The 17,489-nt window shown below is 34.0% G+C and overlaps 2 protein-coding genes and 2 long non-coding RNA genes across 4 annotated transcripts; 3 read left to right on the top strand and 1 right to left on the bottom strand.

The window, feature by feature from the left end:
* The first annotated feature begins 384 nt into the window (after positions 1-384).
* On the top strand, positions 385-2,511 carry LOC120124056 (thioredoxin-like protein AAED1, chloroplastic). Its single transcript, XM_039142814.1, has 9 exons — positions 385-689; positions 778-919; positions 1,033-1,078; positions 1,153-1,212; positions 1,373-1,409; positions 1,503-1,582; positions 1,706-1,797; positions 2,075-2,135; positions 2,302-2,511. The coding sequence occupies exons 1-9, from the start codon at positions 503-505 to the stop codon at positions 2,359-2,361; spliced, it is 765 nt and encodes a 254-aa protein (XP_038998745.1). The 5' UTR covers positions 385-502; the 3' UTR covers positions 2,362-2,511.
* Positions 2,512-3,360: 849 nt separating this feature from the next.
* LOC120124006 lies at positions 3,361-10,701 on the top strand. The gene is made up of 3 exons (XR_005516241.1): positions 3,361-3,372; positions 5,886-5,889; positions 10,600-10,701. It is a non-coding gene; the product is annotated as an uncharacterized LOC120124006 (long non-coding RNA).
* On the top strand, positions 9,496-10,308 carry LOC120124005. Its single transcript, XR_005516240.1, has 4 exons — positions 9,496-9,534; positions 9,747-9,912; positions 10,018-10,078; positions 10,179-10,308. It is a non-coding gene; the product is annotated as an uncharacterized LOC120124005 (long non-coding RNA).
* Positions 10,702-11,074: 373 nt separating the features above from the next.
* LOC120124048 (non-specific lipid-transfer protein-like) lies at positions 11,075-15,052 on the bottom strand. Its single transcript, XM_039142808.1, has 2 exons — positions 14,674-15,052; positions 11,075-11,208 (listed from the first exon to the last, which is right to left on the bottom strand). The coding sequence occupies exons 1-2, from the start codon at positions 15,011-15,013 to the stop codon at positions 11,192-11,194; spliced, it is 357 nt and encodes a 118-aa protein (XP_038998739.1). The 5' UTR covers positions 15,014-15,052; the 3' UTR covers positions 11,075-11,191.
* Between the last annotated feature and the right edge of the window lie 2,437 nt (positions 15,053-17,489).

The following is a 17,489-nucleotide window of genomic DNA, read 5'->3' as shown; positions in this document are numbered from 1 at the left end:
GCTGAATTTATTACAGCAGCCTCGTGTGCCTGTCAAGCCGCCTGGTTAAGGAGAATTTTGGGCTATTTGAATCATATGCGAAGTGATAGCACAACCATTTTTTGGTGATAATAATTCAACTATTGAGCTTTCAAAGAATCTCTTATTATATGGTCGAAGCATATAGACGTCGGATTCCATTTCCTTCGTGAACTTACTAAAGATGGAATTGTAAAATTAGTTCATTGTTATGCTCAAGACCTAAAACAAAACATTAAATATAATTTTGAAAAAAATATAAAACTTAGATATTAAAATAAAAGAAAAATAATAATTTAGATACTAAACATATAATTTATCCAATAAAAATCATCGTAATGGTGCACATGGTTTAATTATAATCGCTAATCTCTTACCACGTGTTAGAACGGCTGCCATAAAACAACCAACGGTTCACACTACCGCAACTTTCTTTCTTTCTTTCTTCCTCTGTAACGAATTAGAAATCGCAATCCACAAAAACATGGCGCTTTCTCTCTCCACAAGTCTTTTGCCAAACACTTTCCAATCCAACGGGAACCACAATAACCTTTTGGCCCGCCTATTTCTCAACCAACCATCGACATTCGGTCTCAAACACCGTATAAACGATAATAAAATCTCCACTCCACGGAATCCGCCGGTGGTCTCCGCGGTCTCTGGCTCTACCGGAAAGTATTAGTTGCTCCAAATTTTGTGCTTTAATTTGAAGCTGATCAAAGGGTTGAACTTGAAATCGCTCGGTTTTTTTGTTAACAGGACTCGAATCTTCCGCAGTGAGTGAAGATACTGTTGATTTGTTGGATACGGTCAAAGTATTTGATCTGAATGGAAATGAAATTCCTATTTCTGATTTATGGAAAGACAGGAAAGCTGTTGTAGCATTTGCCCGCCATTTTGGGTGATTATTAATTTGTTGGACGCGTTCAAAGTGTTTGATCTTTTGTCGTGGTGTGTTAATTTGAAGCTTTAACTTAAGATTCCTAATAGTTCTTAGTCTTTCATTGCTTTTAGATGTGTTTTTTGCCGCAAACGGGCTGATTATCTTGCATTCAAGAAGGTAAGCTACTGCAAACTAATAAACCCAAACTTGAAAACCCATCCGACTCTGACTTTTGCTGTGTACCATGGCAGGATGTAATGGACAAAGCAGGTGCTGCACTTGTTTTAATTGGACCTGGAAGCATTGAACAGGCAAGTGCACGAGATTACATTTGTAGCTTGTTTTAATTTGGTGGCTTATGTATTATTTTCCTCATGTTGTAGAAGAAATTTCCATGAAATTTTACAATCATGCATGAAAATATGAACTAGGCTGGACCGTTGTGATGACTAATGCTATTATCTGACGCAGGCAAAAACATTTGCAGTACAAACTAAATTCAAAGGAGGTAGGAAAAATCCACTCCTGCTGCTCCTGCATATTGTTTGGTATCTTATTATATTGACAATAAAATGTTGTTTTTATCCTGGTTTTGGTTCAGAAGTTTATGCAGATCCGAGCCACTCGTCATACGATGCATTAAGATTTGTTTCTGGGTTTGCAACCACATTTACCCCCAAAGTATGTAAAAAGAAAAAAAGAAAGAAAGCATTGTACAATTGATGGCTTTGGTTTGTTAGAAATGATATTTGATTTCTGTGATTCTACCAATCGTACTCATTGAGGTATTTTCTTAACTTGCAGGCAGGTCTTAAGATAATACAGTTGTACATGGAAGGCTACCGACAAGACTGGAAGCTTTCATTTGAGGAAGACACTGTCAAGAGAGGCGGCTGGTATGTCGACTGTTTCATCACGATATGATTAACACTGATGAGATTCACAAGCTAGTCTTGCATAAGATATGTACATTCTGCGAAAATTGTTACCTTTGATATGAACTTAAAATTTACAAGTTACTAGGATCTTGTCAGTTGTCACTTCTTCAATTTATACGCAAGATTAAATCTTGTATGATAACAATGATTTTCTGCCTTAATTTAATTTATCCAGTGTTGCACAAAGACTATTTTAAGTGTTAACTTGTACACATTATTATTTTTTTCACCGCAGGCGTCAAGGTGGAATTTTAGTAGCAGGTCCTGGCAAAAAGAACATTTTATACGTTCACAAGGTACGTTACCTGAAAAGATTACAAAAATCCAAACTGCACAAGATCTACTGGGCATAATTAGAATGAGTATTTTACCAAGTATTTCATCTGAGACCAGTATTAACTTGTCATTGATTCAGATTCATTTTGTCTCTAACATTGGCTTGAAATCCTTTTAACTTGGCAGGATAAAGAAGCAGGGGATGATCCAGAGATTGAGGACATTTTGAAAGCCTGTCGCTCATGAGAAATGAGACCTCACTATATATATATATATATATATATATACTGTAAACCTTTTTTGTTTTCATCTTTCTTCTCGTGAAATATATCGTGTTTTTAGAATCTATCATAGCCTAAACATGAAAGTTTTCAGTAAATTCTTCTTTCCTTTTCCCCATAAATCATAATGTTCGATATACCAGAAAACGACGACGTTTCAACGACACTTACTGTTTGTGAAAACAATGTGAAAGGTCTAGAAGAAAGGCTTGTTGAATTGAATGAAGGTCATGAGAAACTATTAGCTCAACTGGTTGAAGTGAAGCTTGCTCATAAAATTAAGGCAACCGAAGATGAGCTTGCTCATAAAATTTAAAATTGTCGTATATTATAGATTTTTTATGTGTTTTCTATTGAAATATGTTTATCAATTTTATAAATTCTTCATCTCCTCTTAAAAATTTATAGGTTCGCTCCTAAAATAAAATATTACATCTGCCTCTACAATGCAATTTGAAACGAGTCTAACCGACCGAGCTCATGCAAAAGCAATAGACACACAGAGCGAGTTTCACAAAGCTCAATGAGGTAATCAGGTAAATAAATAGTCTTAATAAAGATTATAAATATAAATAAAAACATGTAAACATAATCACATTAGTTGATTTGCACATTCATACTTGACACTTTCATAAATTATATATCGGTTTAATTTATACCAATATAGTCTCGCAATGCCCGAAGACAACACCAAAATAATAAATATTTCTGAACACATATTACATATACGGTGCATAAAATCCGATCTATTGATCCATTGAATCAATCCAAAAATTTGGCCCTATATCGCAGCAACGCCTCAGCCCCAGCACCGCATCGCCCCAACGCCCCAGCCCCAGACCCCCAAAGCCCCAAGATAAACAGCTTTGAATTTTTTTTTCATTTTTAAATCATTTGAAATTATTTATTTTTCAGGCCTTCTAAGTATTTGTTATAGAATTATTCAAGTATATTTTGATAAATAAATAAATATATAGTCAAGGTATATAATATATTGTATAAATTATAAAATATTACATTTAAATTTAAATTTTTTATTAAATTAAAATTTATATTCTGACTCGAATATTCAAATATATGATCTGAAAATTCTGATATTTGATATTTTGAGTCAAATAGGAATCGTAATTTTAAGTGATCCGAATTTTTTAATTGGATAATATCCATATCCGAAAATAGATACCCTAATCACATCATCTAAAAACACCCCAAACATATTTTAAGTTTTTAACCCATACTACAAGTTTTAAATCGATCCTATAACATGATAACTATATTCCTAAAAGTTTTAAGATAATTATATCTCAAATTATGATATTCTTTTATATTTATAGGTGTTTATCGAGCGAGTTGGTCGTGAGTTAGACAATGTTCGATTGGTGTTCGTCAAAAACTTTTGTTGCTCGACTCGACTCGTTGCTCGTTAAGATCGTTAAAATTTTGCTCGACTCGTGCTGTTAAAAGAGATTCTACTCTTTAAGTTCACCGAAAATTTTATCTTAAGTTTTTTAACTATTGGTAAAATCTACTAATATTATATAGAGCTTAATATAAATATTTTTTTATAGAAGCCACTAATTTTATTAAAAATAAAAAAATATCCAAATTACAATGAAGGTTTACGACAACAATCGTAAACTAAACACATAATAAATATATTTTTCTAAACAAGAGAAAAATCATAGTTGAGCGACGTGAAAATACTATCAACGAACACAAATCGGGTATCCAAATCCAATCGTAAGGTCCAAAACATGGAAGATCAGTATGATAACAAATAAAATATCATCTTGATTAGTTATAAATTTTTTCTTGGTACATTTATAATATTTTTAAATTTAATATAAAAATAATTGTGTAAGTTATAATCAAAGTTAATTTTTGATGTCTAATTTTTTTTTTATTAAAAATAAGTGTTTAACATTTTCTTCATTACACTTTTAGGTACCTATCATTACAAAAATCATTAAGCGACACGTGTTATGTTTATATATTTTTGAATACTTTTTTAAAAACAAAATATTATTTAAAAATATATTTAAAAAAATCTAAATTTAACACATGTCACTTAATGATTATTTTAACGTATGCACCCTAAAGTATAACAAAAAAAAATATTAGAACTTATCTTTAACGAAAAATTCTTTAAGCAACAAAAGTTAACTTTTAGTATAGTTTAGATATTTATTTTTATATTAAGCATATTTTTTAAGAGTAAACTAAGTATTTATTCACCAACCATTTTTGTTTCCAATGTCATACTTTGTGTTTTGGTTTCATTTTGATCACCGATCGTTAAAATTGTACGTTTTAGTTACTCGATTATTTTAAAATGTACGTTTTCATTGGAGTGACCAATGAGTGTATTTTTTTGTGCTTATTTTGAAGTGAAAACAGTTTATGAAATATCCGTAAATAATAGAAAAATAAATTAGATTAATGAATTTAGTTGACGTACTTAATCGCGAAATGTAAATGAATCATATAAAATAAGCATACCTTAAAACTCAAAATTTACGGAAAAGTATAGGCTTGGAACATATTTTTAAACGTTATAGTTAACAGAAACATATATTTTGAATGCATTATGGTATGATGTTAATTGCGTTTTAGTCATAAAAGATGAAACGTGCATTTCAGGAAAGATTTTTAGTTTTATTTTTTTTTTATATTCTTTGAATTTTTATATTGAGATTGTATTATATTTTATATATCCTCTTTCTTATTTAATGAAAACTTAGTTTTGTTTAAAAGAAAATTATGTTTAAGTCTATTGTGAGCTTAATAACATAGAATAACGAAATTTAGGTTGTCCTCCAATCAGAGTGTTGAATTAGATAAATGTCTAAATTATATCTTTTTTTTTTGAATCATCTAAGTGTTTAACGTCACAAATGTTACCATTTTAGATGACTAGGCCGTAATAACCGTTAAAAATTCCGTTAAGTGACATGTGTCACAATCTGGTAATTTCAAAATTTTTATTTAAAATAAAAAACTTAAAATTATACATAAAAAGCCCAACATTTTTGAAAATTTAAAAAACCTCCCCCAAACTTTGAAAAACCTAAATCTAATCCTTATACTCACGCTGGCCGTCACCATTGCCGTCGTTCGAACCTCCACCTAGTCGCGTCTCCACCGACGACTAATTACTCGACAGCAATGACGACTATCTCGACTAAATCGTGACTCCAAGGGGCCTAAATCGTGAATGTCCATTGTGACTCCACGATGCCTCGACGATCATCTCAATAGCGAGGACAACATCGTCCGACTAGGGAGATGGCAAGGACGGTGTTGGCAGTGGTGTCAAAGCTCACACACCACTCTATCCTACCAGATAATAATATCTGATACACAACAACAACATAAAGTTGTGGCATGCATCATGGTGCAACTGAGAGACTGCATATCGGAGCTCACGCACCCCTCTAGCCTGCCTGTATACACTCGGGTACACTAGGGTGAGATTCGAAATTGCATCAGAAATGTACACCCGACCAACTTACTCCTTCGAGTCTTGGGTATCTACACCCAACTAGAGAAAGAAGTGTCTTGGTACTGACTGATATATACCTGAACATACTGACAAACAAGATAATCGCCCTACTACTAAAGTAACTCGGATGTCCTATCTGTTTCCCGAGTGTCACACAAAGGCTAGTTTTATGACATCCTAATTGTTACTGCTTTTAACTGTTACTGTTTCTGCTTCTAGCTGTTATCTCGCTCGTTCTCTCGACTAGAACGTTATGCGAGAGTTAATTAATCTGTTACTACTAATAATTTGTACTGGTCTAGTTATACGCTACTTAAGGGTATTTTAGTCATTTGTAGACTTTGGAGAAATCTCAACACGTTTCGAGACTCCATGACGATTAATGTGTTTACTGGCTGAGGTTCTGGTTGGCCTGATATCTAACTCGGGTTCATTTCTAGGTAGCGATACTCTATTCGATATTACTATGTTTTCCCTCAATTCTTCCTCGAACTGAATGAGTAGTTGTATGTCCAACACTCTCGATCGTTCTTACGGTTTATGACACTACTGTCTCATAATCTGATTGATTGGTCATACCTCTCGTCGGTATACCTTGTGCATTGATCTTTCATTCATAAATATATGTTACATGTTCACTGAAGATTCTTGGACGTATTATGCCTGCTATGGTTACACTGGTTGTAACCCACTCCTACGAGTGTCACTGGGCCCCTTTGGCCATTTATGTCCTTCACGGACTAAGTTTTATCCTTACGGACTATCCCTAGCTCTTACGAAACTTAATCGAGCCGAATCTAACCATACAAAATGGGTAGTTTCGATACTCTAGATGTAGTATCAATACCCTAGGGTCAAGTATCAATACTCCTATGATTATCAGTACCAAAAATGCATTCTACTGCGAAAATGGGGCCTAATATCGATACTCCTAATATGCTCAACTACACAAATCTTAGCAAATTCTTGAAATTTCTGGAAGCTTAATACTCCAAAAGATTAGAAATACACTACCTTAGTGTTTGAATCTCGAAATGGAGTTCCTTTATCTAGTAATCATCCTCCACCATAGCTTGGATGAAAACCTATCATTTTTTCTTTCAACCAAAGAACCCAAAGCCTTGATTCCTTAAAATGATGTTGTTGGGGGGAAATTATAAACGAAATTGAAGTTTTAAAAGGGTAAGAAATGGTTCAAGGGTTCACCTTTGGATTAAGAAGCTTGATGAGGAAGAAAAAAGAAAGTGGAAAATGAGAGGAAGAAAATTGCATAAGAGATATAAAAGCTCTCATCCTCAAAAACGGGGTAATTACACTGTTGGTCCCTCCTCATCTTCTTACTATATAAAAATCTCATTTTTATGTCTAATTAGGCCTAAGACCAACCCAATTAAGCCCAAAAACTTGAATTATAAATTCTACGGGGTCCACTTACCTCTACGGTAAACCCAAAACTACTAGCCCAGAATTTGGGACGTTACACGGGCACCTAAAGTAATAACGTTTGTAACGTTAGACACTTAAATGATTAAAAAAAAGCTCGGACACCTATTTAGAAAAAATAAATAGTTTAAGAACTTATTTTATAATTAAGCCAATTAGATTAGATGGTACAAAGATTGATGGCCCCAGGTTGCTGATATTCAAAGCATTCATGAGCTCAATGAAGAAAAAACCACACATTGATAAGCCAGAGTATGGTAGGTTTTTTCTGGAGGATTTGTTTTCAATATCTTTTACCTCTTCATTGGATCTTGTCTATTGCCTTCTGGCATTTAGCAGGTTGCTCGGTTGTACTATAGTGTAGTTATTAATATCAAATATGCTACTTCTCACATCTAATCTGAGCCATTTCAACTTACCAAAAGTATTGGGTTTTATGCTTTAGCCTGGTTTAGGATTTAAGACTTAGGGATATTTTTTGTTTTGGACCAGATTTAGGGATTAAATCAGTTTAAAGAGTTAATTGCGCCCAATATCCCCATATTATTTTTAGATTTTGTATTGGTATATAGATTTCAAGATATTTTCATTAAGTCTCAAATTGTCGGATATGGTTTCAATCTTGTCCTTTCGTCAATCTAGCAATCTACTAGAGCATCAAACATTAGCTTGGACTTAACAAGGAGAGAATTTAAAATACTTGGATCAAATTTCAAACATGATCACATATGTTACACGAATAGTTTGGATTCAACATGTAAAACAAAGATTATGTCATTTAACATCTCCATTATATATATTAACCAAATTATCAAAATAATTAAAAATTATAATTAAGAGCAATATATTAAAGTATGATTAAAGTCAATTACAACAATACTTTTTATAAATGTTTAGATATTATAACCAAAATCTTAGATAATATATTCAAATTATTTTTATTGCAGAAAATAGCTGTGTTTTACAATAAACTGTGCCAAAAAAAGAATCTTATATAATATATTCAAATATTTTTGTTACCAAGATTAACTTAAAGTGCAAGTGTAGTTCTCCGCTTCTCCCTATCCATTAACTACAAATAAAGCAATGACAGAAAATGGAAGTGGAATGCAGAAGACCCACGACAAAGGGAAAGCTCATAGAGTGGGGTGCTCACTGACTCACTGATCAGCTCAAGTCAGGTCAAGTGAGTCAAATCGAGTTCAATAGTGAGAATGTTGATCTAAAATCCAGATGGAACACACTGTCAGTGCAAGCAGAACCTTCAGGGAATTGTTATTATCCACTGAGTCGACTTATGGCAATGAAATCTATGTTATTTCTCAACAAATTCAAAGCACCAAATGATCGCCGTCGGCGACAACTGCCTTATAAATTCATGACCCAAAAATGAGTTGTTTTTATCTGTGATTTCTCTCTTTCTTAAAACAAGAGGCTCCATCTTCACGTGTCTTTCCTTTCTTTTCCCCATTCTTTACGCCTTTCCTTTCTTTCCAAGTTCCATCTTTTCTCTTTTCCTTTTTGTTTCTTTCCTTTTTTATCTTGACGGTGCTTTGTTTCTTGCAAATGTATCTCTCTCTATATACGTGTCTCATTTTGTTGGATGCTAAACAAGGATTATTCATAGGCTTAAAAGATTTGATTAGAATCAGTAGGTGCAATTTGTTGAGAACAAAAGAATGGAGGGAAAGAAAAAAGTGGGGTCGTCATCTTCTTCCTTTACTTCAGAGCTCTTTGGTTCAAAAGATTCTCCGTCACCTTCCACTGGGATTTTCGGCTCTATATTTACTCCTCCCTCTAAGGTATTTCATAGGTATTCCATGTTCTTGATAATGGGGTTTTGAGTTTTTTATTGTTTATTTTCAAAGATTGGATCTTTTTTTTTTTCAATTGGGCAATTTGAGACGGTTCAAGAAACTATTGTTCTAAAGTTGTTTGGTTTTATTTGTTTGATGTTACTTTGATACTCTTTTCTTGTTTCTTTTTCCATGGTTTCTTCTTTCTCAAATGCATGCAAGCTCTCTATTGAGACCATTAATCTCTTTGTGCGTCTCTATTGTCTTAGTCTTTTTAGATTTTGTTTAGCAAATTTTAATTTCTCCAAGCTAGTGTTGATTTAGGTACTTGGAAGGGATTCTTTACATCCTGCTGGGGCCAGAGGTCAGCCATGGAACACAAATCCTGGACCCTCTGGTTTGTGCATCAGTCTTAGCTTTTACATGACTGGGAAATGAATTGGCGCACTTTTGTTATATCATACGTTGGTTCGTTTTTTGTTGAACATTATACCCAAACAAGACCACTTTTTTTTATAGTTCTTGGCTTTTACAAATTAGTTCTTTTATCCCTAATGATTCTAAAACACCAAGTAGTTCTTGAATTCTCAGTTCACTGTAAATCATCAGGTGATTCTTCCAAAGGACATGAAGGTGAAAATCGGAATGTACGAGACGAGAGTTACATATATCAGGAGCAGAGAGTGCAGCCGTGTCCTTTAAGTTCGTCGATCTACTATGGCGGACAAGATGTATCCCTAGTCCCCAGAGCCAGGGATCTGGATTGAACCCTGTGGTGCGTGCACAACTTATCCTATGGGCATCACATATCGAAAACATTCTTTAGTTTGACGAGTCTTTCGATTTAGGAATCTACTAACATGTTTTCATATCATTATAGTACAAGAAAGATGGTGGAGAAGATGATTCGGGGAGTGCAACAAGAGGAAACTGGTGGGAAGGTATGAAATTATCTGATGGGATATACTGAGCATAGTGGAGAATCTTTTAACTCTAAGGTTGACATCTTTGTTTTTATTTTGCTATATTTTCTTTCTGCAGGGTCTCCATATTACTAAGAGCTCGTTTTCCTCTCAACATACTCATATCAAGGTACCATTAGTCAGATATCCATAGTCACATGAGTTTTATACCGATCATATCATGCGATCATAATTCATATCAAGAATAATACTGTTTTTAATAAAGTTTGATCGATCAAATAATATGAAAAAGACTTTAAATGACTTCACCATATTCCCTTTATCCTTTTTATGATAGTATTGCATCTCTGTTTGTTGAATTTATCCTTAGCAAGTTCATAGGAATTAGGAACATACAGATAGCGGTTTAATCAATCTCTGGTTATACATGTGGTAGATGGACTTTAGCAATCAAAACCTCGCAGCCAGCTTACCGGTATTACTTTCTCGAGCCAAACAAATAAATTTAGTTATATAGGTCACCGTTGTTTACTGTAAAGGATAATGGAACTTGCTCTTCTTTTTGGTTCTGTGAAGGATATGTGCTCAAGTGACTTGATGTAATATCATAGATGATGAAATTTCTGCTTTTGCTTGAGTAATCTAGTATCCATGGATGGATTCTTTTTCTGCTTTTGCCTTTTGTTTTGGATAGGAATAATACTTGTTATCCAAGTCTTATCATAATTTTCTTATCTTCTTTAGATCCTTCATTTACAATCCAAAGGACATGAATTAAACCCAGTTGTAGTTTTTGCTTTAAACAAGTCAAAAGGATGAATTTGACAGAACATTTTTTCCCTTTAAAACTCTCTTTGAGGTTACCTGAAACACTAAAAGCCCCACCTTTCCACTTCATGAGCACTCACAAATTGTCTCTAAAGATGACACACACCATAAAAAGTTAAAGACAACCTTCAATTGCTGCGCCCCACAGACCACAATTATCTTGAAAATTATTATTCAAGATTGGATATAATAATATGGCTTTAAGCTTTTTATTCATACAAAGGTAAGCTTAAGCTACATATTCAGTAGTATAAGTGAGCTCCAGCACTTTTACAACAGTTTTCCAGTTCCCAAATTTCCACTTCAAGGAAGTGTATAAGCTGCCATTTTTTCTAACAAGCACAATCAACCCCATAACACACATAAGTTTCAATGCAGCTGCCATTTTTTCTTTTATCTGAACAAATCCTAGAACTCTCAGCTGAACCTGACCTTGGAATCTGAATGCAGGGTATTTATACTGAAACTTGAGCACCGAGCCACTAATGGTATAATGGAGGTGGCACTATAAGAAGAGAGAATTTTATAATTGTAGCACTTTGATTTAAGAATTAATTATCTGCTTCTTGTTTTAGTCCCATCATACATCAAAGTATTCTACCATTTGTAATCATCACAACGACTCTGTAAAACCGTCAAAAGCTTGCGATTTAGCCACTTCGTCCTACTATTTCTACTAACAATCCTCGCAAAGCGCCGATACCCGCAATCTTAGTAATCTCGCAATCCCGCAATATAATGGTAGTGGTGTCCTCTGTGACCGTTATTATATGTCCACGATACGCCGATACCCGCAATCCTCGTAATAGCGTCCGCTATGTCGTTAATCGCGATAAACACAAAGTGATCGAAAACGTAAATACAACCGTTATTTGAATCCCTGATAATAAGTGACTACTTCACTGACAGTAAGACCCAATAGCTTCAGTCCTGTTCAATACAACTAACCAATATGAAATGATTGGTCAAGATTACCAGGTTAAGCCTCCTAAAATTCATTATGGATATTACTCTATAATGATTCTTATTCTTATTCTTATTATTATTCCATGTATACAAATCAAATGCATGCACGGTTAAAATCGTAACTAAAATTTCAATTAACTGGGGATTTATGTGAAATCATTAAGAAAACCTAATAAATATTTTAGAAAAAATACTATCAATATTCTAGAGAACGATTTATAATAATTTAAAATTTACAAGTGATTTTTCGAAATTATTCCAATATTTTCAAGATATATTAAAGGATTAATTTGTAAATCTTCAGAATTTAGGGGCACTTTTATTGAATTGGACCATATTCAATTCAAATTTAGGGGCGAGGTTATTTTTTATCTTAAGAACTTGCTTCAACAACACAAAGACTGAGGAGGAAGAAAAGAAGGGAAGAAGAAAGAGAAAGATAACTGATGGAGACAAGGATGAAGTCGCTCTACCCTTTTTACTCTACAAACCCCACGGCTAGAACCAAATACCAAGTCCAAAAATCGAACTATTTTTCTCAAAGGAGTAATTGCACTTTTGTCCCCACACATTTCTCTTTTACTCCAAATCACCCCCTAGGCTAACCAATTGGGCCCAAATCTTTACCATCAAAGGGTAACATTACTCTACAAGCCCAATAACACTAGACCCAGTATTATTAACTCGGGTCAACGCCCCAAATGTTGACTCAAGATTTTTGGGATGTTACACGGTAAATGCTGACTGACGATGATCGACGATGGTGGTCGAATTAATGGGTCAAATCGATATTTTATTTAAAATTTAAAGGTTAAAATGATATTTTATCTAAAGTACATAGTCATATTAATATTTTATCTAAAGTTTAAGGATTAAATTAAAAATTAACCCCTTTGAATCATGTGTTATGTCATCAAATTAATATAAACTAAAGGCTCAATGACTAAAAATGTAACAATCGATAGCATAAGTGACCAAAATGTAAATTTTTTGAATTTATGAGAAAAAATATACAAATACGATGTTTATCCTAAAACTAATAATATAAACTTTTCCATAGTAAAACCCCAAACCAAATATGATCTTACATGCTTCGCGTGTTAAAGGTTATAGGAGAATGCTAAAGCAGAAAACACGACACCGTATCCGATTGGTATATTCCAATGTTTGGTACAAAAAATCAGATGAAATTATATTTTTATGGAAGACAACCGAAAGTGGTAGTTCCAAATAGGGGTGTTGAAATTTTCGAATTAATTCGGTTAATTGATCGAACCGAATTAGTTCGGTTAATTCGGTCGGTTAACGGTTAATGATTTTTTGGATATTCAGTTAACAATTAATTCGGTTCGAAATCGGTTAATTAACCGAATTAATCCTTGAATATTTTTTATTATTTTTTTCACCCCATGCTGCCCCCACTTCCTACTACTCGGTTATCAATTATTTTATGCCTTGATTTGTGTAACTTATAACCATTTCTTGAATGTGGAGCACGAGCATTCTGGATTTTCTGACTCGAGCATGGGTAGGTGGAGCACGCGTTTAACAGCATAGGAACTTGCAGTGCGTGGTTTCACAAGTTTATAGCTAACAAATACAAAAAGTAATAAACAGGAAGCAATGTGCCTTGTTATTTATTGTCTTCTTTCTATCTTTCTAGTTGAAGCAAACAACCTCTCACGTTTTTAAGAAAAGAATAAGAGTTCTTTGCTTGAAATAATCTGGCTATTGAGAGGTAAGATTTTTGGGTTAATAATTTCTTTTGTGTTGTCTTTCAAGATGAATAAACTATTGGGTCTTTATTTTTTTCATGCAATTTGGGTGGTTTTCCTTCTAGTGTGTTTTCATGAATGGTTGGTTTTGAATGTTCTTTCGTGTTCCCTAAGATAACTCTGTTTTCATTGTGGCAATTAGATGTGGATCTTTGTTTGTTCTGAATCACCCGCCTTTGTTTTCTGGGTTCATGTTTGCTTGGAACGAGGGCAAGGCAAACGAATGATGGGATTAAGTTATTTTGATTTTCTTTAGATTAGTTTCCATTGGCATTTTCGATTTGAACCTAAAAGGTAGCTGATTGGGTTTGTGTTCATATGTTCGATATGAAATTTAATTAATTATATGTTCGAAAATTAAAAAAGTATTAAATTCGAAAATTCTAAAAAATTTCGGTTAATTCAAAAATTAACCGAAATTTATTCGGTTCGGTTAATATTTTCGAAAAAAAAGTTCGGTTCGGTTAACAGTTAAAGAAAAAAAAATTCGGTTAATTCGGTTAATGGTAGTTCCAAAGATAACATACTCTAAAACTCATCGGGGGCAAAGACTACCGATTAGGGACGAAAGCAGGATTTTAAGTAAGGGGACAAATTTGAATTTATAAAATTTCAATGAACGAAAATAAATTTTTAATAGAAAAAATCTAAAATATATGGTAATTTTAGAGTTTTTACGCTTCCCATTTTTTTTTACTAATTTTTATCAAAGTTGACTAGGATTTTCATGTGACATTATCAATGGTGTTGTTTCCGTGCATGTGATTCAAAAGGTGACGATAATAAAAAGCATAAACATGGACGATGAACTATTTTATTCATGATTGGATATAATAATATGAACATGGCTTTAAGCTTTTTATTCATACAAAGGTGAGCTTAAGCTACGTATTCAGTAGTACAAGTCAGCTCCAGCATCAATTTTCCGGTCCCCAAATCTCCACTTCAAGGTAGCGTATAAGCTGCAAAACAAACGGTTTGTGCTGTAAGAACTCGGAAATGGAAGTGTAAAAAAAAATGGAACAAAGGAAAATCATGACTCACGTCCGCATTTGTAACCGACGGGACGGTTGGCGATGTTGCAGCGTTTAGGGATGGTTATGGCGTTCTCGAGCTTGATTCCGGAAGCTTTAGCGGCGTTGGATAGTAAAATGGCGCAGAGACAGCTCGGATTTCGACCCATGTTCTTCACCTTGGCGCAGCAAGCGGCTGAAACAGGAGCTTTCGCGTCTAGTGCGGCTTCGGCACATGGGGCTAGCTTCAGTGCCTCATTATCAGGAGACGATTTGCCACATTCCCCTGCTGCAGCAACATTTCCTATCGCCAAAATGCTGATGAGCACAATCAATCCCATAACACACATAAGTTTCAATGCAGCTGCCATTTTTCTCTTATCTGAACAAATCCAAGAACACTCAGCTGAGCCTGAATGCAGATTACCGATCCCGAAGCGGGGTATTTATAACTGAAACTTGAGCATGAGATGGAATTAGAGACCCAGGCACTAATGGTATAATGGAGGTAGCACTATAATAAGAGACAATTTTTTCATCATCTCAACAACTCTGTAAAACCGACCGAAGCTTGCCATTTAGCCACTTCATCCCCTTATTTCTGAAACTCTGCCGACAACGACCCAATACAGTGCCCGCTCCACTCAAACTTTTTTTTTTTGTGGCAACGTGTAATCAACTACTCCCATCTTTATTAAGATTCTCATTAGGCCATTACAAGAGTTACATTTAACGTTGGCTATTCGTATATTTTAAAGTACAAAGAAATAGAATGTAAAAAAATTACTTCTCATATTCACATATATCCATAAACTTACAATTCATCCATATTATATACAAGTACCATTTCTATCAAACTAACTAATTCAAAATGCTCCTAACAACATATTAACGAAAAACTAACTGTAAATTTAACACTCCCCCTCAAGTTGGGTTTTAAAAGACATTTTCAATTCCCAACTTGGATAACAAATAATTGTGTTGCTGCCTTCCCAAGGCTTTTGTCATGATGTATGCAAGATGTTCATGTGTTGAAATGTGTTCTGTTTAAATCAGTCCCTCATGAATTTTTTCTCTCACAAAATGACAATCGATTTTAATATGTTTTGTCCTTTCATGATACACATGATTGATGGCTATTTGAAGAGCAGCTTTATTGTCACAATAGAGCTTTACATGTTTTAAATCAGTTATATCAAGTTCCGCAAGTAAACCTTGTAACTAAACTAACTAAAAGGTAACTACTGTCATAGCTCTATTCTCTACTTCTGCTGAAGATCTTGCTACAATACTTTGTTTCTTTGATTTCCATGAAGCCAGCGAACCACAAATCTTGATACAAAAACATGTGACAAACTTTCTTGCCATTGGTTGACCCCCCAATATGAGTCACAATAGGCTAAAATTTGACAATCTGTAGAAGTTCTCAACAAAACTCCCTACCCTAGTTCCTTTTTGACATACTTAACTATTCTTAAAACTGCCACCATATGAGATTTTTTAGGTTGCTGCATGAACTGACGGAGAAAATTAACTGCATATGTAATGTCAGTCCTTGTATATGTCAAATAAATCAATCTCCCAATGAGTCTTTGGTAGACAGATTTATCTTCAACCATATCATCTTCACTTTCAACACTATGCTGCACAACTTTATCATAATCCAAAGAAGTTAATTTCAAATTTTGCTCTAGTAGAGTAGCAACAGACTTTGCTTCTTCCAAACCAGTATCTTTAATTAACTGAAGTGCATACTTTAACTGATTCAATAGTATTCCTTCCCTTGATATTAATACTTCAATGGCTAAAAAAATACTTCAAACCACCCAATTCCTTCATCTTAAAATGACAATTTAAGATTTGTTTTAATTCAATAATCAAAACGTTACTATCACTAGTTATTACCAAATCATCAACATACACTAACAACAAAGCCATTTTACCTTGCTGCCTCTTAATGAACAAAGAGTAATCATGTTTGCTCTGAACATAGCCAGTAGAAATCAATGCTTCTGTAAGTTTCAGATTCCACTGTATAGAGGCTTGCTTAAGGTCATACAATGATTTTTTTAGTCGGCATACAACCCATTCCACCTGACTACAAAACCCTTCTGGTAACTGTATATAAACCTCTTTAGAAAGACCTCTTTGTAAAAAAACATTGAATACATCCATCTACAACAATGGCCAATTGAAAGCAGAAGAAAGAGCAAAAATAGTTCGAATATTAACTATTTTGACCACATGAGAGAATGTATCAACAAAATCAATTCCCTCATGCTGATTGTATCCTTCAGTAACCAGACGAGCTTTATATCGCTCAATCTCACTTGATGCTTTGTACTTAATTTTGTAAACCCACTTACATCCAATAGGATTTTTCTTGGTGGTAATGGAACAAGGGACCACATTTTGTTATACTCCAATGCATGAATTTCTTCTTTCATTGCCTAAACCCAAAGGGGATTTTGAACAGCCTCAGAATAAGAATGAGGCTCAAAAGTTTGAGAAATAGAAAACAAGAACACTTGAGTTTATGTGGGTAAATGAGAATAAGAAAGAGAACAAGAAACTAGGCCTGGTGAGGAAGATTGACAAGAATAGACAATTATATAACCAAGAAGGAGGTTTGGACACTCGAGAAGATTTCCTGGAAGGGACATGTGCACTTATTGAAGCAAAAGACTGGACATGAACCGGAGAAACATGTTCAGTAGCAGCTGAAGGTTGAGTAGAAACTTGATTAGTGGTAACAGTATTTTGAGGAACAGAAAAATTAGAAGTATGAGAACTTGGAGAATTTAAAACCAAAAAATAAGCATCAGGGACAAAAGGAATAGGTGGGAC

This window comes from Hibiscus syriacus, unplaced genomic scaffold (genome assembly GCF_006381635.1).
Source record: "Hibiscus syriacus cultivar Baekdansim isolate YM2019G1 unplaced genomic scaffold, ASM638163v2 tig00110410_pilon, whole genome shotgun sequence".
Lineage (NCBI taxonomy): Eukaryota > Viridiplantae > Streptophyta > Magnoliopsida > Malvales > Malvaceae > Hibiscus > Hibiscus syriacus.
Note: the sequence above shows the minus strand (reverse complement) of the source record. Positions and strands in the feature narration are given on the sequence as shown.

What these genes read in the sequence shown, in the direction of transcription:
- LOC120124056 (XM_039142814.1), top strand. Translation starts at nt 503, where the DNA reads ATGGCGCTTTCTCTCTCCACAAGTCTTTTGCCAAACACTTTCCAATCC. An exon ending in CGCGGTCTCTGGCTCTACCG is followed by an intron (nt 690 to 777) that starts GAAAGTATTAGT and finishes TTTTGTTAACAG; the next exon opens with GACTCGAATCTTCCGCAGTG. An exon ending in ACTGTCAAGAGAGGCGGCTG is followed by an intron (nt 1,798 to 2,074) that starts GTATGTCGACTG and finishes TTTTCACCGCAG; the next exon opens with GCGTCAAGGTGGAATTTTAG.
- LOC120124048 (XM_039142808.1), bottom strand. Translation starts at nt 15,013, where the DNA reads ATGGCAGCTGCATTGAAACTTATGTGTGTTATGGGATTGATTGTGCTC.